Source organism: Tetrao urogallus (genome assembly GCF_951394365.1).
Source record: "Tetrao urogallus genome assembly, chromosome: 2".
Lineage (NCBI taxonomy): Eukaryota > Metazoa > Chordata > Aves > Galliformes > Phasianidae > Tetrao > Tetrao urogallus.
This window is the reverse complement of record NC_136814.1, coordinates 4,332,921-4,355,792: the sequence shown is the minus strand read 5'-3', so window position 1 is coordinate 4,355,792 and position 22,872 is coordinate 4,332,921. Positions and strand designations below refer to the sequence as shown.

Sequence of the window (22,872 nt, the reverse complement as noted above, 5' to 3'; positions counted from 1 at the left end):
CAGTTGTAGGCCAAACCAAAGACCTTATCCCCATCCCAGTGCATGGAAAGGGCTCTGGTACCCTGTCCCAGCCTGGCTTCGAGTGTCATGGCATTGTCCCGTTACAACCTGAAACCCCGAGCCTGTTTACTTACACATCAGCCCCAAGTCAAACCAGCAGGTATTTTGGTCATTTTAATGAGTTGGTGTCACACAGGAGTATGGGTGCACTACATTGCACTACAGGTGTTAAACTGACCCCAGCACCACCGACCAGCATCACCCAGCAGTGGAGGGACACAAGAGCTGTAATAATGTTTGCACCACTTGGGCAGAAGTACCAGGAGAGCCCAGAGCCCCGCTGGGAGCCTAAGGGCGCTGCAGGGTCAACTGCCCAGCTGGCAGTGACAAGTAGAACCTGTTCCATGCACACATGGATGCTAAAAAATAAAAACACATTTAAAAAAAATAATCCCTGAAGTGGTTTGGCTACGGGGCTTTCAGTTAATAGGTGCAGGAGGAGGCTACAGCAAGCTCTGTGATCCCAAGCGCTGATCCGTCTCCTTTTGGACCAGGCTGTACAGAATCAGCAGCCACCCTGGAGGCAGCTGCTGAACATTCAACCCCACTTTCTCAAGGCATTATGGGGGCAAGAGGTGACTGGAAGGGCAGGCAGCAGCCTCCCTCTCTGGTTGCTTTTGGGCTGGCACAGCCTCTGGAGGAGAATACAAGATACCCCACGCTGCGAGGAGGCCAAGCAAGGCTCCATGCAGAGGGACTGGAAGGATTGAATTGGAAATCCCTTGTTAAGCGTGGAACACAGTTATGGAAGACTTATCTGTGGTTGTCTCACTAGAAGCAATATGCAGCACGTGCAGGCTGGATACATGGGTGCAAACACAGGGTCCCAGCTCCTGTTGCTCAGTCAGGGTTCCTCCTCAGGGCATCCTACTACCCTGCTGAGGGAAAGGCCTTGGTTCTGCAGAGCCAAGCCCGTCTGGCTGGCGGTGAAATGCAGCTCAGGCCTCCCAGGCTGGGAACACATCCCCCTCTCTTTCCCTCTGTGCTTGCGTCAATCCCGGGGCATGTTGGGGGGGGGGATTTTTGTGGCAGATGGCTCCACACCCCAGATCTCCCGGGCGTACTCTGTGATGGTTCTGTCGCTGGAGAACTTGCCCGAGCATGCAATGTTCCTGATCACTTTCCTAGTCCACTCCCGGGGGTCCTGGGAAGAGGAGAGGCAACGGCAGCAGTCAGTTTCCCGTGCAGCTCCGGGGCAGCTCAGCCTCACAGGGTGCCGGCCAAGCACCCTTCGCTGGTTAAATTGCAGTGATAGGAGCTGCTGACATGTCAAAACCCGCCTCACCCTGCCCCACGCCACAGCAATGCTGGCTGGGGTAAGAAGGGGCACGCTCCGTCCAGCTCCCTCAACTCCTCCCTGCCCTGCCATGGCTGTGACCCCCAGCTTCACCTTGGCTGGGGACAGCTCTTACCATGAACAGCTGATCCACTTGGCCTTGGCATTTAATGTACGCTTCGTAGTCGGCAAACACCTTAAACCTGAAACCCAAAGCACAAGAGAGCAAGGCTAGAGCTTGCCTGCTGAAGGGTTCCGGGTCTGGGCAACACAGACATCGCCCCTAGGAAGGAGAGCTGGGCAGGCTAAGAGCAGGCACCAAGGGGGATGGGATGCTTGCCAGGACTCACCTGTCGTGGTGCATGAGCATGTTGACAACATCTTTGAAGCAACCGGGATCTCTTGGGGAGAAAAACCCACTGCTGATCTGATCGATAGCCTGCCGCAGCTCCGGGATGCGGTCGTAGTACTCCCGTGCGTTGTACCTGCATGTGGAGGAGGCAGAGACAGGCTGTATTGACCAGTGCCTCGCCCTGCGCCTAGGGCAGGTAAGGACAGTGCTTCCGAGACCAGTTGTGCTGCCAGAAGCACTCTGTGCCCGGGCTTGTGTCCTATTCACAGCCACTGCACTTTGGCCGAGCCGCCCTGGACTGCACCCTTGTCAGAACAGTCGCCGCCCAGCCCAGGGCGGAGGGCTCCTGGCCAAAGCATAGCACTGGGACAGGCCCTGGCACATGTTTCACCCTCCCTGGCACTAACCCTCGGCGATCCAAGGCTTCCACTTCCTCCACTCGCATGCCAAAGATGAAGAGGTTTTCTTCGCCTGCCTCCTCAGCCATCTCCACGTTGGCCCCATCCATGGTGCCGATGGTGAGGGCCCCGTTCAGCATGAACTTCATGTTGCCGGTGCCCGAGGCCTCTGTGCCGGCTGTGGAGATCTGCTGGGAGAGGTCTGCTGCCGGGATCACTGCCGGGCACAAGAGGTAGCAGTTAGGCCTTGGCACGCTGCAGCTCCCACGGCCCGGGCCCAGGACAGCAGGACTGCGTTTGCTAGCAAGCCTGCTGACCTCCCAAGCTCAGCCCACAGCCCAGAACCAGACACAAAGGCCCAGCCCTGCCACAACCCCATGTGACTGCTGGACGTGCCCGGCTCCCAGCACTCGCTTCCATGGGACCAGGACTTACCCTTCTCAGCCAGGGATACCCGGTAGTTCTCCAGGAAGATGACCTTGAGCTTATCCCCCACATAGGGATCGTTGTTGACGACCTCACCGATGGATGTGATGAGCTTAATGATCATCTTGGCCATGTGGTAGCCAGGAGCTGCCTGAAGAAGAGCAGCCCAGAAAGGGCAAAGTCTTTTAAAGGAAGGCACAGCATGAGAGCTGCTAGTGCAGGTCATCACTGTGGCCTCACCTCTGCTGTCCACATGGATCAGCAAACACAGCCTATTGGGAGAAGTCCTGAGCCGCAGGGAAAGGGTGACAGGACCCCCCATTCAGCTCAGTTATTTTGTGACTGTTTTTGGATGAGCCCAGCAGCACAGCCCTGATTAACCAGCAGCTGATTAAGCCACAGTGGGTGCAGCAAAAGCCCCAGAAGGGGATGGCACCTTCCCCACATCCCTGCTGAGCCACATGTGCACCGAGACTGGAGAATATTTTTTACCTTTCCTCCAATCATGATGGTCCTAGGCACAAAGGATTTGGAAGGGTCACTCCTGATGCCTGAAAGAGCAGGGCATAACACAATGGATGTGAAGATAAACGGGGCAGAGCTTGTTGCTTGCATCGAGGGTGGGATCCCAACCCATAGCACGTGGGCCCAGCAAACCCACCCTGAAGTTCCAACCAGAGATCTGCCAAAACAGTGCTGGGAAAACTATCTGAGAGCACAATGCAGAGCTGTGGTGATTTGTTTCCCCTCGTGAATGGGCAGAGGGATGAAGCATATGCCTGGGAGCGGGGTTTTAACTTGCACCAGGTCAGTCCTAACACTTGCACTACAGGTGTAGGGGTTACCCAAGCACTGGGACCCTACTATGCTGGAGAAGTGAGCTGTGAGCTTTTCCTCAGAGCTCTGCACTGTCCTCCTGCTGGAGAAGCCCCTCGTGACAGAAGGGCATGGCCAGGCTCAGAAGTCATAGAATCACAGAATGGCCTGGGTTGAAAAGGACCACAGTGCTCATCTGGTTCCAACCCCCTGCTGTGTGCAGGTCACCAACCAGCAGCCCAGGCTGCCCAGAGCCACATCCAGCCTGGCCTTGAATGCCTGCAGGGATGGGGCATCCACAGCCTCCTTGGGCAACCTGTGTGCACAAGAGCCTCACCACCCTCTGTGTGAAAAACTTCCTCCTAATATCCAACCTAAACCTCCTCTGTCTCAGTTTAAGACCATTCCCCCTTGTGCTATCACCATCCATCCTCATAAACAGCCATTCCCCTTCCTGTTTAGGTGACATACAGGTACACAGGAACGCTGGCAGTGAGGGGCTGGTGTGGGACCTGCCTTGACTAGCAGCCCAGGCAGGACTTACGGTTGTAGAGAGTGATTGCATGCAGGCAGTTCAGCAGCTGCCGCTTGTACTCATGGATTCGCTTGACCTGAATATCGAACATGGACGAAGGGTTGATTTTGACCTTGTAGTGCTCCTCCAAGTAGGCTGAGAACTTCAACTTGTTCTCCTGGCAAGAAAATGGAATGAGGAGCAGGCACGGGCCCCCAGGTACCAGAAGCAAGCACTGGCTATTAGTAGGAGCATGCTGCCTTTACCCTTCTTCCCCTCTCACCCCATTACCTGCTTGACTTTTGCCACATCCCTGATGAATGTCTCGTTGTCAATGAAATCCAGGAGCTTCTTCAGCTGGCTCAGATCTGTGACAAAGTCTTCCCCGATTTTCTAAGAACAAAGCAAGAGAGGGATGTCCCACCTGTAAGACAACTCACCTTGTCCACAACCATGCTTCCCCAACAGGGATGCCACAGTCCTCTTGGGAAGAGGAGATGCTCTGGACAGGAAAAAGGGAACAACTAGTTTTGTACACCAAGTTGACTTCCCTGCATCACCAGGGAGCTCAAGGGCACGGGGGAAAAAAGCACTTGCAAAAAACCCAACCCAGTCCTTCTCAAAGAGCTTCAGAAGAAGGGTATGTGCACATGTACCACGGCCTCCTGGCAGCTGGAGAAAGTGATGGGCAGGACACAAAAATGCATTCAATCGGAGGAAGTCTTTTCAGCTATTACTTGTTTCAGTGTGCAGGGGGAGGGGGACAACAGTGAAGCTGGAGCTCTGAGAAAACTCCTTTGAGTCTATGAAGCTTAAACGCTGCCGTGGACACCCCACTTCCCCGTGGACACCCCACATCCCCAGTGATGCTGCCTGACAGCTTAGCTGCGGCGACTGTGAAGGAAGGAAGCCAACTCCAAGTTTCTGCAGCTCTGTAAAGCACAGCCTACACAAGGAGGTGCACAGAAGTGAACAGCCGGGGTCCCACCAGATGTTCGTGCCTCACCTCAGCGATAACGTCGGCCAGCCCCGGGTTGCACAGCAGGAGCCAGCGCCGTGGCGTGATCCCGTTTGTCTTGTTCTGAAACTTCTCCGGCTCCAGCTCATAGAAATCCTTGAACCTGGAACAGCAGGGAGCAGGGGCCGCACTGAACCACTGCCCACCCCTAAGAGCTTCAGCTGCTCCCCTGCATGTGCTGCTGGCTCAGGGCAGCGTCTGCTGATCTCTATACTACCATGAACTCTCTGTGCTGCCCCTTCCTCAGCTGTAAAGGGCTTTATCAGCTCTGAAGGGAGATGAGTTATACCTCATACGCACTCTAACAAGATGCCCTGTCCATCACACAACCGAAGCAGGCCTTAACACCAATTTGCCCCAGCCAGAACCCCACACTTGCAGGCAGAGCTCAGCGAGTGGAAAGGGGAGGTCTGTGGGTGCCCCCCAACTCACACTGTATTCTTCACGATGTCAGAGTGGATGCGGGCCACACCATTAACAGCGTGAGAGCCGATCACACAGAGGTGTGCCATGTTGATACGCTTGCAGTCTCCTTCCTCGATCACCGACATCCTTCGGAGACGGTCAATGTCCCCTGGGTAGAGAGCTGCCACACGCTGCAGGCAGGCAGAGACAGGGGCATCAGCGACCCAGCTGCAGAGGCTGGAACGTTCCACAGCCCACAGCCAGCCCAGTCTCTTACATCCAGATGCATTTGGTTGAGTGCATAGATGATCTCCAGGTGACGGGGCAGCAGCTTTTCAAACATAGAGACCGGCCAGCGCTCCAGGGCCTCAGGCAGCACGGTGTGGTTGGTGTATGCACAGGTCTGTTTGGTGATCTCCCAGGCCTGTGTATAGACAGCAGTTAACGTGCATGTGCCAGGGCAAGAGGGGAAGAAAGCCCCATGTAAGGACAGGACAGCAGCTCTCAGTCCTGATGAGGATGTTACGTGCCTTGCAGCTCTGCTTACCTTGTCCCAGTCCACCTTCTCCACATCCACCAGGATCCGCATGAGCTCTGGGATGGACAGGGCAGGGTGGGTGTCATTTAGCTGTATAGCCACCTGCAACACAGACCTACTGGGCTCAGATCTGGCAGCGCCAGGGCTCTGATTGCGCCCCAGCACAGCACTATGGGCTCAAGCTGGGGGTGAGTGTCCTCTTAGGGCTCACAGATCCACCCCACTCACACCCCAGAAACAGAGCTCCCAAAATTGGAGCGACTCAATCTTGGCAAGCTTGGCTCCAAATTGTACCCTTTTTCCCCTCAACCCTGGGAAGATGGGCCCAGAGATCATTTCCGTGTTCCAGCCCAAACCATACACCTGCTCCCACCTGGTCCTGAGCCCTCCCTCACAACACGAAGGTCTGGCTGGGCCCTCTCTGCCCCACGCTCACCTTGTCCGGGAAGGTTTCAAAGCTTGTTCTCACAGGGTCTTGACAGCCAAATTTGGAGGACTTAAAGCGTCGGATGATGTCTTGCAGCGTTGCAGCCACCACAAAGTACTCCTGTTTCAGCCGCAGCTCCTTGCCTTCAAAGAACTGATGCAGGGGGATGCACAGACATCAGCACTGCAGCTGCCATCCCTAGGTGGCAGCCCAACCCTTGGAGATGCTCCCATCTGATGAGCTTCCCTTACATGTTCTGCATCTTGTCGGGCTGAATGCATGTTACCCATGCTGCCTCTCAGCTGCCTCCAGAGGGCATCAGAACCTGCCACGTCGGGGCTACCCGACAGACCAAGCACAGCTCCTTTCCTTGCTGCAAGACCCTTTACAAGGTTTTTGGACCAAGGATTTTGGACTCCCAGCAATAGCCAGGAGCCAGAGTCATCTGTGGAAGCACCAGCTGCCTGCCATCCATGCATGCCACACATCATGCTGGTCTATTTCAAAACGGCAACAAAAATGAGCGTGTGGGAGTAAAGTGCAGGTGAGCTCTTCCAGCACAGATGCTACTACTCCATGACTGGATATTGAAGGCTCTCAATTTGGATCTGGTGCACAATGACCACGTAGCCTGGGACTATTCCTTGTGAGAAAGCCCTTAAGCTGGGCTGGAAGCGAGTGCCCTCTCATGGATTCCTCTGAAATGACAACTTACTTTTGCAAACCACGTAATTTGGCAACTGCCTTGAGACTGCAGGAAAGAAGCAGCTACGCAATAAAGGCCAGGCTCCGAGATGTTGTCAGACAGCAGAGACTCTCTGGAGCCAGCAGAGCTGTCTGTTCATTGAGAATTACAGAGCCAACCATTTGCATTAAAAATTCTCAAACCAGAACCTTTGTTTCAAGTGATAAAACTACAGGAAGGACAATCCCAAGCAGCAGAAAAGAGAAGCAGGAGAGTTACTCACGTTGTCATTTGGGTACAGGACTCTGGATATGTTTTCTGCCAGGTTTCTGTCCAGCACCGCCTCGATGTAGTCACCCACATTGACTGCAGTGACAGAAATACAGCACTGCAGCAGCTGTAGGTACAGGCAGGTCCCCAGCAGTGTACTTTCCCTCTTCTCTCATAGAGAGGTTTATAACAGGAACATTAAGGCTGATATTAATGAAATATGTATGGGAATGGATGTATGTGTGAAAGCTCCCTTAGAGAGCAGAGGAGAGAAAAAATAGACAAGGGTGCATCTCCACATGTTTTCTTGAGATGCGTGGACTGGGAAGAACAGAAGAAACTGAAGACAGACAGCAGTCAGAGAAGGCAAAGAAAGAAAGGTAATGTAGCAGCCACCTTGCTTAAGGACCACAGAGGAATGGTGCAGGGCAAAGAAGCATAAAGACCACAGTCAGTCAACTCCTAAAGAGTAGAAAAGGCCCATCTGAAACCCCACTTGTGACTGCCAATCAGGAATTGTGGAAACATGATGAGGACTCGAGAGTCATCACCCCTGGTCCTCTGTCCCACACAGGTTCTCCTGTCAGGGCTGCGTGGACACATCTCAGTGCTCTTAGGGAAGAATGAATCAAATGGGTCTTATCTAAAACATGCCATTTCTGTACAGCCCAGCATCTGCTTTTCAGCACTACAATTAGAGCCTGAAAAAATGCAGTAGAGGTCACACATGGACCCAAAGGAAACTTGTAATTACGAGGGAGAATGAAGTGGGCTGTGTTGCCATTTTCCTTCAGCACTGAAGGGTTCTGCTGCATGGAAACAAACCTCCATGGCAGCTGTGGGTTTGCAGCTCATTTGGTGATGTGGGGAACACACTGGCACTTGGTTTATCACCAGAGGAATACACAGAGCAGGTTTTGAGAGTGGGGCAATCATGATGGGGATGGAAGAAGGATGGACAGGTGCACAAGGGCTCTGGAAGTGGGTTGGAGGTTGCATGATCCATGGATGTGTGCTCAGAGTTTTGGAGGCAGCCAGGAGAGATGGACAAAGCAGACAGCACTTACACTCTTGGAGGTTGAAGTCATTGGGTGCTTTTGCAGACCACAGCCTCATAGTGTTCACAGTGTTGTTCTTGTATCCTGGCACTGGCGTGTCATATGGCATAGCAAGGACAACCTGCAAAAGGACAGTGATCCCTTCTGGTTAGCAGGATGATGGCTTGGGAAGATGGTTGAAAACCTCTCCTGAAAGAATCCAGAGCACACAGACAACTGGCTGTGCTACAGATCCCACCTGCACTACAACACAGCTGCTGAACTTCACAGACTTGTTTATTATCAAGGGCACTTCCAGAATCTACTAGCAATGCATTAACAGGAGAGGCTTGGAGCTTCACTGGCAAACGAGTTACATGCTCATCAATTAAACAAAAGAGAGTTGCAAGCAGCCTGCTGACTTTCCCATACCAGCTGGAGCACCTATCAGCTATCCACCAGAGCCCTGCAAGCATCCTCAGCTGGCCACTGTGCTTCTGCCTGTGCTGGGGTAGTGCCAGGGCACCTGGAATATGCCAGATACACTCCACAGCCTGAATCCTGCCCAGGAGCCCTCTGTGCTCACAACGCAGAAAAAATCCAGGCAGATCAACACTTCGACCTTGAACTGCTTCTTTGTGCTGGCATCAGCAACGCTCCCCCTCTGGAGAAAAGCAGCAAGAGCTCAGGCTCTCAAAGCTGATATTATCAGCTCCCAACATGGAAGCAGGCAGAAAGCCTTCCCTGTGTGAGCCACGGGACTGGGGCACGCATCCCATTAGCTGAACGGTGCTATATTTGGAAAACTGCAGCTTTAGCTTTTTGAGCCTTTCCCGTTTGTTCCTTCAGTGGCACTGGTTGAAAACTCACTTCCTTGTCAGAAGGAGCATTCCCCAGCTCACAGCTTGGGATCCCTGAGACGCCTGCCTGGCGCTGGGGTTGGAAGGGGAAAACACCCAGAGGCAAAGCTCTTCCTCCACCCTGGGCAGCGCTCAGAGAGGAGACGCTGAAACTTCTTCAGTCCTTTTAATAAACCTGTGCCTCTTCAAAGCTTCCCTTCCTCGGCTGTAAGACTGGAACACATTAATGAAGCAGCAGCACACGTGGCTCCTGAAGCACAGCATTACCTCTGTAATTGCGACACTGCCCCGCCTCAACCTGAGGCAGGGGAATGTGGGTGTCTGGAGAAGCATTTGTTCTCCACAGCAGCACAGAACAAGGCCTCTGGGCAGGCTGGAGACTTGAAAGCTTGTCTCCAGCCTCTCCAGACAGCATTCTACTCATCAGGCCAGCATGGGAAAGACAGACACTCGCTCTGACCACAGGAGCTGAACACAGGCTGGATTGCTCCATGGCTGCCCCAAGAGACTGATCTCCACCCGCTGCAGCACCAGAACCACCTGCAGAACCACTGGGCTTGAGCAAGCAGCCGGGGGTACAGTCCTCCTCCAGCACAAACCCACGCAAGACTGGATGCAAGGATTTACTCTGGAAGATCTGATTTGTGTTTAATGCTGGAAACCAAACTCCTGAATGCTCAGACTCTTAAGTGAAAGGCTCAGCGAAAGCAGAAATTACTATGCAAAGGATGGCTGTTGCAAACACACACCAGAGAAATCATCCCAAACCTTTCATGTCCTGGTGCTACTGCTTAATGTGTAATGCACACTTGAAAAGCTAAATGTCAAGGATCAAATCAGCATGTCCCAACTGGTCCTGAACGTACAGCTGTGACTGAATAGACTGAACCCCCCACCCCTTTTCCCCTTCAATCCTGCTGCAGTCAGAACCAGTGAAAGTGAAACTGCAAAGGCAGCAGAGCACGCTTTGCTGGAGCAGGAGAGAAGCAAAGCCTGACCTCAGTTAGCACGGGACAGGCTCCTTCCCACCCCCATGCTATCCTGGCCCATCCTACCTGAGTGTCCACCCACTTCACACCCTCAGGGCTGTGCTCCACGCGGCCGTAGAAGTGCACAGGCAGCATGTACTCCGGGCGGGCTTTCTCCCAGGGATTGCCGTAGCGTAACCAGTCATCAGCCTCCTCCACCTGCAAGAGGCAAACGTGGTTCAGGTGATGGCTCCCGTCTCCAAGTGAAGGCTCTCAAGGTGGACAGTTTAAGAAGCAGAGCTGTGATAAGCTGCCTTTCAAGATGGACGTGCCTCTGGAAGGCAGCTAGGCTTTCTGAAATGCAGATGACGGCACCTCTGCTGCTATCAATCTCTTGGCTCTCTTGCCTTTGCAGAGCTGTACTGGTCAAACCCATCTAAGCAAACAGTGCTTGGAGGGCTTTTCATGTGGTCTGATGGTACAGGATGTGGTACCCTAGAGGCCGTTGGTGCTGTTCCTGGTCACAAATTGTGAGCATGGATGGCCTTTTTTTTTTTTTTTCCTTTGTGCATGTCATTTATAGGGCCTAGCATCACAGCTTCTTTATGGAGAAGGAAGAAAACACAACCCTCATACTTCTCACCCTGCCTGACCTGGAGAGCTATTAAAATTGGAAAACAAGAAAAATTAAAATAGGAACATATGGTTCTTCATGCACAGAAGTGCACTCTCCTAATGGAAATGATTTCCAGACAATGCAGTTGGGATAACTCCTTCAGGGCACCTTTTCAGCCTACTTTCACTCACACAGGGATATGATTGTTAATGCTACAGGGGACAGTCCCATTTAAGCCCTCGTTGCCCAGCGTCTTGAGGGACCCCACAGGTGCTGGCATTTGTCTGGTGGAGGATGAATGTGACTGGACATGTCCAATAGCCAGTGCCATAGGCTCAGCACGTACGGTTGAACACAGCTGCCTGTTTGGCACTGCAGGGCTAAAATGAGCAGGCCACAGACAGCCCAAGGCAGCATATGCAGTTTGCCAGGTCACGTCCACAGGTGACCAGCACAGCAGGGAACAGAAGTGGGAGGGGTGACCTCAGGTGGCCGATGTACCTGCCAGCCGTCGACGATCTTCTGATTGAAGATGCCAAACTCGTAGCGGATGCCGTATCCGTATGCTGCCAGCCCCAGCGTGGCCATGGAGTCCAGGAAGCAAGCTGGAAGAGCAGGGCATGATCACACTGCAGGAACCTCCCCCTTGCTCCCTGCAATTGTGTGACAGCCTGCCCAAGTGCACCCAAATGCAGCACTGTTGAGCGTTTCTGAACCTGCCGGAGAACCCCTCAGCTGGTGCTAAGCTGCATGTCCAACTGTCCAATTAATACTGTCTCTTTCAAACCAAACCTTCCTAGCTATCAGCCCAGGGCAGCTCTGATAAATACCAGCTCTGGTGCTTCCTCTGTGTCAGGCAGCACGTCTCCAGCAGTCCCTTGTGACAGGCAGATTAAAGCAGCAATTTGCCTATGTGAGAGCTGCTGGGGTACCTCAGGGAAGTGTGAGGTTTTACAGGGAGGTGAGGAGCAAGGCTTCAGAGGGCCCCTTTCAGCCACAGCCCAGCATGTCAGGCACAAAGGCACCTCTTGGATACTGGCTACAGATGGGCCAAGGTCTGTGTGCTGTCCCACTGCAGCAGGCAGGCCCAGGTGCAGGAGGTGAAGCAGAGCTGAAGCTGTGACACCTCACAAGGAAGGCACTGCTGAGGCTGCTCTTGGTCCTTGTGTGCTCCTGATGGGGCTCCCCTCTCCCCACTTTACCTGCCAGACGGCCCAGGCCTCCATTTCCCAGCCCAGCATCTTCTTCAATTTCCTCCAGTTCCTCCAAGTCCAAACCCAGCTGTTGGGGAAAGAGGCACAGGAGAACGTGTCAGTATGCAGACCCCACGCTCTGAGGCTGCTCTCTGAGAAGGGCAAACACAAATCCCAAACTAACCCGTATGGGGCTCTCTCTCTGCAACCCCTTCCCTCCCTTACTTCCAAAGCATCTCACCAGCTTCAGCTTCTGGTCCCCGGGCACCCTAATTAACTGGAAAACAATTCAGCTCATCATCAAACATCGCTTTCCCATGAACTAAGTTCCCTTAGAAACATCAAACAAAACACTTGCCTCCTGGCAGCCCTTCAAGCTGCAAGGCCCTCCTACTGAACTCTGAATTGTAGATGGGATGGCAGGTGGCCAGCCCATGCACAAAGGACTGCCTGCTTACGTGCACCGCTCCTCTTCTTACACCCAGCCCACCTTGAGAAAGGTTACAACCATTTCTGCAGCCTGTTGTTGCAGCTGCTGCTGTTAGGCTCTGTGCATTCCCACATCCTGACCACCCGGGTGCCAAGCTTCTGGGCCAGAGTCCATGGATGGAAGGGGTTGTATCACCTCCTGCACTTCTTGGGCTCCCCTTCTCCAACACAAGGGCTGGCAGTCTCCCCAGTGGCTGTGTCCAGCTTAATAGGTGTGACAGCACTTCTCAGAGGGCAAGACCCCCCACCTGAGCTGGCCATCACGACCTCCACAACTTGGAGGCTAAAGCAAGAGAAGCCTTCACTGCCACATCTGGACAATCAACACGTGCAAAATAACTCACCAAGGGATGTGAGGACTCTCCCTGAATAAAACCAGCCTGTGCTCCGAGGCACCATACCCAAACTACCGGGTCTCTCCCTGGGAGTCCCCTCCCATCCCTTGGCAGGGAACATGCTGGCCAGGGCATTTCATCAGCAATTGGAGCATCTCATTTTGAGAGGGTGACAGAGCCCAGCTTCTACTAGAAAGCGTAACATGAATCAGTCTGTGGTACAGGGGAAATAAAGCTGCTGGGAGATAAAGCCCAAAAACTCACGTTCTGTCAGAAAGGCTACTTGTCCTGCTGCAGAGATGGCTGCAAGCCTAAGTAAACATGGGCTGGCTTTTGTGATCGACTCAGTGGTACTGAGCACAGGCTGTGCTTTTGCCAGTTCACACTCATCCGATGCTATTTTAAATCAAGCAATTTCTCCCCCTTTCTTCCTCCCTGGTGATTTGCTTTTCCATCAGCAAATCACCTGCTGCTCTGCCTTGTGTACCTGCACATTCGAACTGTGGTTTGGTGGCTTTGTGCTTCAGCTCTCCTTTCTGGCCCAGCCTCTCTCAGCACCTCCCACGATGAGCCACCACCCTCCTAATGGTGCAAAGCTGTTGGCACCGTGGCATTTCCTGCTACTTAGGAGCTGCTTTCTGGATGTGGAGCCCAGGAAAAGTGGTTTGAGGGACGTTTTATTCCAGCTCTCAAGACACCCCAAGGTCAGACCGGATGATGTGATGACCTTAGTGGTCTTTTCCAACCCTAACGTTTCTGTGATAAGGTCCCCTCATGGCCTTCTTTGGAGGATGAAGAACGCTAACAGAGAGCCAAGCCTCTCTTTGTTTAGTCAAAATAAAGTGCCTCTGGGAGGGAGCCCTGAGAAAGAAAGATGTTCCATGTAGAAAAGTTTCACCAGTTCTGCATGGGGGACTGCAGTACCCCAAGACTTCACCTGGTAAATGGCTTCATCACAGGCGTTCTGCAAGCCCAGGTTCACCATTGTGTTCTGCAGGGTGCGGCCCATGTAGAACTCCAGGGACAGGTAATAAATACGCTGGGGAGGCAAAGAACAACACACACAGTGACACACACAGCACGTTCCATCTGGCCTCCAGGAAGCCCCTGCTCATCACCTGTTGCACCCAAAGGGTTCCACTGAAATCCCTTAAAATGATCATCAGACCCAAAGGCTTTCCCCAGAAGGGATGCCTTCCCCACCCGGCTCTCAGTGCAGGACGACACGCACCACAGCTTGTTTGTCAGAAGGAGCTTTGCACGGGATGCTAGCCAGCTCCCTGCTGCACATCTCCCTGCCAACAGCCTTCTATAGAAAAATCTTGTTGCTTGTTAAGAGTGTTTCCCTAATTAACTTCAGGCACGAATTATCTAGGATGCTGAGTCGTATCTTTACGGCTCAGCTGAGGTGATGCCTGCACCGGGCTTTGGGTTTTCTCACGCTGCACTGAAGCTGACCAGGAGTTGCTATGACGGAGGACCCCCACCCGTGGCTCCCTGTGCCGGGCAGCAGGCCAGCCCCCTTCCTGCTAGTGATTTTCCAGCTCTGCTCTCGCGCTTTCTGAGCAGAGAGAAGATAAGCAAGCCGGGCCACCGGCTCACCGGGTCAGCCCGCTTTTGGCACCGAGAGCCATCAGTTCTCCTTCCCAGCTGAGGCAGGGGCAGAGATATCTCTCAGCAGGGGAGGGTCAGCCTGCTGATGCAGGCTCGGAGGGGGCTCGACGTCCGGCATTCCGAGCAAGACGGCGACGGATGGACGCTCCGGGCGCCGAGAGCTTCACACGCAAGCTTCAAACCCACTCGAGGCGGCCAAACCGACGCGTGCTCCGCGTTCCGCGGCCGCTCTCCCCGCGCTTTCACCCTACGGAAGAAACGGGGCCGGCGCGGCTCGGCGCGGCTCACCTTGGGGTCCCGCTCGTAGTAGTGCTGCTGGGTGCGGATCCAGCGGCCCACCAGGTGGTCCCGCACCGTGTGCGCCAACGCGAAGAAGTAATCGCGGGGAGTGGCGACGTTGCGGTCCTTCACCAGCGTGAAGTGGAGGTGGCGGTTGAAGCTCTTGCGCACCTCCGCCACGTCGCCCAGCCCCGCGATGCCCCGCACGCTGATCTGTTTCCGCCTCTCCCCATCGCTCAGCGGCGCCGCCATCCCCGCACCGCTCCGCCGCCCGCACCGCCGCTCCGCCGCAGCCGCCTCCGCCGCGCCTCTGCTCCGCCTCTGCCGGGCGGGGTCAGGACGGCGCTGCCCCGAAGAGGAGAGGCGGGGATGGGGCCGGAGGGATGGGGCCGGAGGGATGGGGCCGGAGGGATGGGGCCGGAGGGATGGGGCCGGAGGGATGAGTTGAGGCCAGGCGGCCGCAGCTCAGCGCGACGACGTTCATTGAGCAAAGCGAGAGCTGCGTGCGGGAGCCGGCACCCCACGCAATGGCATTTAGACCCGCCGAGGCACAGACACCTGTGAAGTTCAACAAGCTGTGCTCAGCGTTTCTTTTTGTGGCTGAATCACGTCTGTGGTTCTTACTTCGTACTCTGACCCACCCCTAGAGCTGCCAATGCAGCGCTGTACCAAACTCATGGGCCTCTCTCATTTGATCCAGCAATTCCACCACCTTGCCGAGGTACCAACCTTGGTATCCAGTTGTAAGTTTTTACAAAGCAATGTCTTTCTCAGCAGGGATCACTCAAAATGTAGTTCAGAAGGACTTGTGCAAGGTCTTAGACGTGGTCCTGCACCACATCCTTAGTGGTTGACAAGAGGCTAAGTTTGCTCGTACCAGTTGGAGGTCCTATCTCACATCCCCAGTGCCTTCTATAAAGAAATGCAGCAATCAACATCTGCCTGAGGTCAGCGTAGCACAGTACCCATGGCAGCTTAGCACAGCATCACGATTCGTGTCATCGCTGCCATTTCTTCCACTGTCTGTCATTTAAAGTGAAACGAAATGAAAACAAGCATACTTATGAGACCAAGCTCTGCTGAACAAGCATCGTAGCAGGGAAAAGCATGAAAATCCAAGTCCTTCATTTCTTCACCTTTATGCAGTCTCTTGTGGAGCAACTTTGCTGCTTTGTTAGAACAATACTGACACAGAGGCTCACCTAAAACAATGAGCAGAGACACGTCGTGTAGCATAGACAGATTAAACAAATGCAATCTGTGTAGGAGCTGCAAGGAGACAGCTTCCTTCTGCACAACAGCACTTCATGAATTCTTATAGGCTCTTCACAGAGAACCGAAATAACACACTTCCCTCTTCTTTCAGTGTTAATTCAGACCATCCTCAGGTTGAGATTAACTGTGTGACAGCCCAGGATGAACAACACCATCTGAGGCAGAAGTGCACTGAAAGAGGCTCAGAGGGTGCTCAGCTCTGTCTGTGTTACTGGGCAGACACACCACAGCATGAGCAGAAGCTGCAGAACCTCCATAACAGTGCATCAGAAAGCCAGACAGAAGAGCACACAGACAGATAATTTAGACTCTCCAGGAGGCTGAAGGTGTATAATCTAATTTGCTACCAGCTGGCCTAGATAGGAAGAGAGTGATAAAGCCCTATCCCTGCCTTCTGCCCTTTGATTTTGTACACTAGCTCAGCACGCTGCCATCCAGATTTGAAACCAGACAGTAAACAAGGACTGATGAGTTCTTCACCTTCTCCTCCTGCAGAAGTAAATAAAGCCATTTTAGGGAAAAACAGGAGTTAATTTTGGCACCCTCATCTCAAGCCCTACTCCTTTCTGTCCCACATGCTCAGCAATGGATCTCTAAGCTCCAGTCACAGCTCGAGTGCCCCGTGCCTCCCAAGGTTGGAGAGGATCCATGGCTGCTGGGATCTAGCAGTGTCACCTCCTGCATTTGTCTCAGAGACACTCAGCCACGGTGACAGGAATCTGCATACCACTCAGGCACCTTCAGCCCAGCAGGAAGGGGACAGACAACCCCTTTCTCCCACGATAGAGCAACATGCTCTATGCTCAGAGCCAAGACTCAAGGTGTGCCTGTAACTTACAGGGTTTTCCCTTAGCTCCTAGAATGGCTAGCCTCAGCCCTAGTCTCAGGTCATTGCAGAGGGAAGAAAAGCCTCTGTGAACATCAAACATGCTCCCTCTGGTACTCTGCTGACAACTTGTCTGGGATGTGCTCGTCTCCTCTGCGTGGTCCCAGCAAAACAGCTCGAGTCAGTAGCTAATGCCCATAAGCAGAACAGTGTGACAGCCCAGTGTCACGTTAGCCCTGCCCAGAAGGATAATCTCTCCTTGTAAAAACACAGTGAAGAGCTGTCAACAATAATCTGCCTCTTTAAAGACTGGGAACGCTGCAGGCACTCCTCCAACCTTTCTCCTACCCCTCCTCAAAGGCAGCACAACCTCCAGCACATAGCACTGACCCACATCCCACAGAAACGCAGGTGAGGAGGAGCTGCTCCCCTCTGCCTGAAACACGGGGCACAGAGGCAGCTTCAAAGCAAGGGGCAGAGCTGGAGCCCCTCACTTTCCCAGGCACTGTGCCTGTTGCTCTGCACATCAGGTTTCTCACTGGCTGCACAGGAAGTTCCTACTTTTACAGTCTGTTTACCTCGACCAACCCGAGCGAGGGCCTGTCTGCAGCCTGAAGGAATGAAAAGGTAATTGTCTGAAGCACTGCCCAGCCTCTCCCCCAATGCACCACCACCACCAGGCATTAATGAGGAACAAAGATCAGGCCCACTTTTCAAGCCTGCCCAGGTTCCTCTGGATGGCATCCCTTCCTTACAACGCATCCACTGCACCACTCAGCTTAGTGTCATCAGCAATTTCACTGAGGGTGCACTTGATTATCTCAGTCTGTGTTGATTCACCACCCAAATCCAGCATCCCCACACTTCTCGTCTGCAGGTCCTCTAAGCCATCTAAAACACGTAACAGAGCAGAGAAAGCCACAGCGAACGCAGTGAGGAAGTGGCAAGGGACAAAACCAGAAGTGCAGCTGTAAAGAAAGATGACAATCTAACTTCACCTCACCTTCCAGCCAGCACCAGATTATAACATCATCTGCTGGTCACTTCTCTGTCTTTCAGCAGGGTGACCTGAAAACCTTCCAAGTGGCAGCTTCTGTTATTTCTCCAGTGGCTGCTCATGCCCTAATTACTGCAGCTTTGGTGACTGGCTTCCTAAACATCTCTCAGTGGAAGCAAGGACACTTTTACAAACTTCACTCTGGTAACCACTTTGAAACGCAAAAGAATGTGGCCTTGCTGGCCATCTCTCTCCAGTCTCACAGCAATATTTAGCAGCTTCGTTTGGCCAAGGGGATGTCAGACTGAAAAGAGCCAGACTAACAGACTCAGCTCTCTTGGAATTCTTCCCACTGCCAGCCCGGATCCTTTTTTCCTCATTTAAATCCAGCTCTTCTCAGATCAATCCTTCAAATGCACCTTCCTGACAGTCTCAGTGTGTGCCAAGTACCAGAGTGTACCTCATGAGAGCTAATGTTTGAAGACCATTAACCTTTCTGATACTTCCTGTGAGCACAAAAAGCAGTTGGCAGCACTTGCAATGCTCTGCACACTGAGCTGGGCAGAGTGCTTGGAAGGTGGACTGCTTCAGCTGTTAGATCTAGAATGTCCATGCCACACATTTACACAGAGCCGGGGGGAGGCTGTGGAAAGGAAAGAAGAGCTCTGGTACCTTACAGCTATTTAGGACTGGCACTGTAGGGTTATGATTGTACACTTACCCTTACAAGGTTAGCAGCCTAGGGTTAGCATTGAGCATTTTACAGGTAGCATTTTAGGGTAAACATTGGAGGATTTGTGTTTTGCAGTTAGCATTGAAGGTTAGCATGTTTTAAAGTTAACAGTTGAGGCTTTGCATTTATGGTTCACATTCTACTTTTACCATTGACAGTCACACTCAGAGTACAACTTCTGAGGTTACGCTTTTAACAGTTGCAGTTTAGAGCTACAGTTTGCACCATAGGGTTATGCATAGGCTTGGTCACTGAGGGTTAGCAGTTTAGAGTCAGCATTTTAGGGTTAGAGTTCAGTGTTTTAGAACTAGAGTTTTATGGTTGCAGTTTTAGGGATAGCGTTACAAGCTTGGCTTTTGAGAGTGATTTACAGCCAAAATTTTAGTGGTAGCATTTTACATTTAACTTGTCAGTGTTAACTATTCTTCAGTGAGTGTGTTTGGGTTTGCATTTATGCATAGTGTTTTATCATGTTTTTATCATTTGGGGTTACACATAAACGTAGAAGTTGAGGATTAGATTTAGCATCTTTATAGTTAGCATTTAGGTCTATCGTTTTAGAGTTAGGTTTTTAAAGTTTTAGACTTCATGTTTTAGGGAAAGCATTTTGCTGTAAGTGAAGATCAGCTTTGTGACTGCCTGAGGAACACGAACATGCACAAGTCTGTGGGTCCTGGTGAGATGCACCCCAGAGTCCTGAGGGAATCTGCTGATGTAGCCACCGAGCCACTCTCCATAATACGTGAGAAGTCAAGGCAGCAAAGTGAAGTCCCTGGTGACAGGAAAAGGCATTGTTGCATCTATTTATAAGAAGGGTAGAAAGGATGATGCAGCTTCACTGCTGTGAGGAAGATCATGGAGCAGACCTTTCTGGAAGCTATGCTAAGACACATGGAAGACAGGGATGGGATATGGGACAATCTGCACAGCTTCATCAAGGGCAGGTCCTGCCTGACCAACCTGATGGCCTTCTATTGTGGTGTGACTGCATCAGTAAACAAGGGAAGAGACACAGATGTCACCCAGATGGACTTCAGTAAGGCCATAAATATGATCCCCCACAATATTCTTCTCTCCAAATTGGAAAGATAGATTCAGAGTTTCCATTTTAACATTTTGCAGTCCCTGTTTTAGGGTTATCGTTTTAGTGTTATGTTTCAGTGTTTTGGTGTTCAGATTTTACTGTTAGGTTTTCTTTTCTTTGTTTGTTTGTTTTTTAAGATTTTCTTTATGGTTAGAGGTTTTGGGTTAAAGCTTTACAGCTTATGTTTCACAATGAGCATTTCATTATCAGCATTTTAGGGTGTTTTTTTTAGCCTTTAAGATTAGTAGTTTCAGATTAAGGTTTTAGACTTGAAATTTTAGGCTTAGAGTTAGTGTATTACAGTTAGCCTTTTAGGATTAGCATTTTAAGCTTAGTATTTTAGGGTTCGCTTTGCAGACTTTAGGTTTTATAGCTACTTTGTAAGGCTTGCATTTGAAGTTAGTGTTTTAGGGTTAGCATTTTACAGTTAGAATTTTGGGGTAGCAGTTTAGGGTTTCCTTTCTTGCATTAGCTTTTAAAGGGTAGCATTTCAGAGTTAGCATTTTATAGGTCGTGATTTAGGCTTAGCATTTTATAGTTAAACCTTCAGCTTTTAAGGTTATGCTTACAGTTAGCATCTCTGGGTTACCATCCTTCCAGAAACAGAGGTCCTCTTCTGCTGAATGGGAACTGCTGAGTCACAGCCTGAACCACTGATTGATCACCTGGGGAAAAGACCCAGTCAGCCCTGGGAGTGCAGGTGAAAGCAATTCATGTGTGTGACTGGAAGGAGTGGATCCTGGCTGCAGCTCTCTTAGGCCTCACTAAAAGGCTGACTGCCACTGGGGAAGGATCTTTTTCTGGAGATCTCTCCTTGGTGAAGCTTTCCCCTGCAAACCTGGAATCTTTCTGATATAGATGAGCAATCACCTTCCCTTCCTTTACAGCACCTCTCTATTGTGCCAGCCTGTTCATCATCACACCTTTGTTTTAACACTTTTCCCATTGCATTGATCTGTCCATGTTACACCTGCTTGGTGCAATGCCATTCAAAAGGTTAGTGGCTAGTTCAGAAACAACAAGAAACAGCCTTTCTTTCTTTGGTCCTCCAGTCAGCTTCTCCAGCCTCAGCTTTGGCCCATGCTCCCACAGGAGAGGGCAGCTCGTAACTTTTATGCATGCTGTTCTGCTACATTTCAATGCAACTCCCCACTCAACAAATCACAGGGCATCAGGCTGCCTTAAGGCTTCATGCTGTGGACCCAGCCGAGCCTTCGTTCCTTGGTAAAGGCACTGAGAGAGTGCAGGCCAGCCTGCTCACCGCCTGCCTCCTTGCATCCAGCAGCACAAACGTGGGCACGTGCATAATCAGGAACTACAGGCAGCTCTTGGTGCATTGCTGGGGCTGAGCCAGAGCGGCCACAGGCAACAGCAGTGTGTAGCTGGTGCTCCCCACACTGCTGAGGGCCCCAAGGCAGGCGGGCCTTGACCAGGACACCAGGCCTCCTGGCTCTGCTGGAGGAAACAGGGGAAAAGCAGGCCCCGTCGCTGGAAACATTCAACATCAGACTGGATCGGGCTCTGAGCAACATAATCCTCCGAACCTCAGAGCTGGCCCTGGGAGAAGAACGGAAAATGCCACCGTTAGCAGCACTTCGTCCCGCAGCCCGCGATCCCCACAACCAACATGGCCGCCCGGAAACCGATGTCACCCACAACCAACATGGCCGCCCGGAAACCGATGTCACCCACAACCAACATGGCCGCCCGGAAACCGATGACACCCACAACCAACATGGCCGCCCGGAAACCGATGACACCCACAACCAACATGGCCGCCCGGAAACCGATGACACCCACAACCAACATGGCCGCCATCAGAGGCCAGTGATCGCATTAGCGCATTTGGCGCAGCGGGCGGCAGCAGCGTGCCGGACCCCGCCCCTCGCGCAGAAAGACGACAGGCTTTGTGATAGGATAAGGGGCAGTGGGTTCTAACTAAAAGGGGGGAGGTTTAGATGGGATGCAAGAAGGTTCACGCTAAGGGCGGCGAGGCTGGCACTGGTTGCACAGAAAGGCAGTGGATGCCCGTCCCTGGAGGCAGCCAAGGTCAGGCTGGGCAGTTCTCCTCTTGCCCACTTGTCACAGAGAGCTGTGAGGAATTAGAGAACATCGTGCTTTAGTATAAAGTGCACTTGATGACAGGATTCTACATTCATGTTGATTAAACACAGACAATACCCACATCTTTGCAAGGAAAAAATATCGTCTCCATTTATGCATCCTCCCCCCTAGAAAGTTTCAAAACATCTACCTGGTGTCAAGGAGGCAGATTTCTGTTTTGCAGGTTGTTTGGAAATCCTACATCCTTGAAACAGCTAGCACTTCAATTTGGTTAACAGAGTAACATTAGCACACTTGAATTTTCCAAGCTGCTTACCCTTTATACTTTAAACCCTTTAAACTGTAAACATTGCCCAATTCTCAGTCACCGTTGACCATTAGCAGTACTAAAGTTTTAATTAGGGCATATAAAAAAAAAAAAAAAAAGTTTCTCTCTTGATAGCAGTCTTAAAAAAGGGAGTGGGAAGAAATAAGAAAGCGCAGTAATTCCTTTCCTCGTTGACATTAGCAAAAAGCTCAGGTGCTTGACAGGAGCATTCTTTGGGAAAGTCAGATAAGTAACTGCATGTTATTTAATCTCAAAGAATAAAACATCTTTGTATGTCCTCATTTACTCCTGTCTGGCAGTTCAGCACAGACACAATGAGATGCATAAACTACACAATTAAGTTTTAACTGCTATTATTTTCAGTAAGAAACATGAGGGAGTAAAAAAAAAAAAAAACAAAACCAAAACAATCAAATCCCATTCATCAACAGCCATCTGAACTTTTACTACATTAAACAAAAGTCATCCAAGAGCTCTGGAATGCCCAACGTCAGAATGTTTCCATTCAACCTGAGGCAGAACAAGGACTTATAAGCATCTTCATTTGCCCATTGCTAGCTTAGTGCTCCAGTACTGCTCACTACACACTGTGGCCTAGTTGCTTTCATGTATTTACTGCAACCTGATTTAATGCTCTCAAGGTGAATGAAAAATCCACTCTTTGAAGAAAGAGCAACAACAACACACCCCACCACCATAACAAAAAACAAGTAATGAAGGAGAAAGTCTGAGACTGCCTCACAAGACTGAAGGTGTAGAAGTCTACGGGGCCAGGTGATATACATCCTGGGGTCTCAAGGGAGCTGGCTGATGTTGTTGCTGAGCTGCTCTTCATCATATTTGAGAAATCATGGCTGTCTGATTGAGTCCCTGGTGACGAAAGAAAGAAAAACATCACTTCTATTTTTAAGAAAGGGAGAAAGGAGAATCTGTGGAATTACTGCCCTCTGTACCTGGGAGGATCAGGGAGTAGATTCTCTTGGAAAACA

General features: G+C 51.6%; 1 protein-coding gene across 1 annotated transcript; it reads right to left on the bottom strand.

The window, feature by feature from the left end:
* Window positions 1–1,051: 1,051 nt before the first annotated feature.
* On the bottom strand, window positions 1,052–14,828 carry LOC306958387 (glycogen phosphorylase, brain form; the record flags this gene model as incomplete). Its single annotated transcript, XM_079549895.1, has 20 exons — window positions 1,052–1,204; window positions 1,473–1,539; window positions 1,687–1,821; window positions 2,096–2,303; window positions 2,522–2,663; window positions 3,005–3,063; window positions 3,873–4,020; window positions 4,134–4,235; window positions 4,849–4,963; window positions 5,293–5,456; window positions 5,543–5,689; window positions 5,813–5,905; window positions 6,240–6,383; window positions 7,199–7,281; window positions 8,253–8,364; window positions 10,138–10,269; window positions 11,168–11,271; window positions 11,869–11,947; window positions 13,621–13,722; window positions 14,586–14,828. The coding sequence occupies 20 exons, from the start codon at window positions 14,826–14,828 to the stop codon at window positions 1,052–1,054; spliced, it is 2,532 nt and encodes an 843-aa protein (XP_079406021.1).
* Between the last annotated feature and the right edge of the window lie 8,044 nt (window positions 14,829–22,872).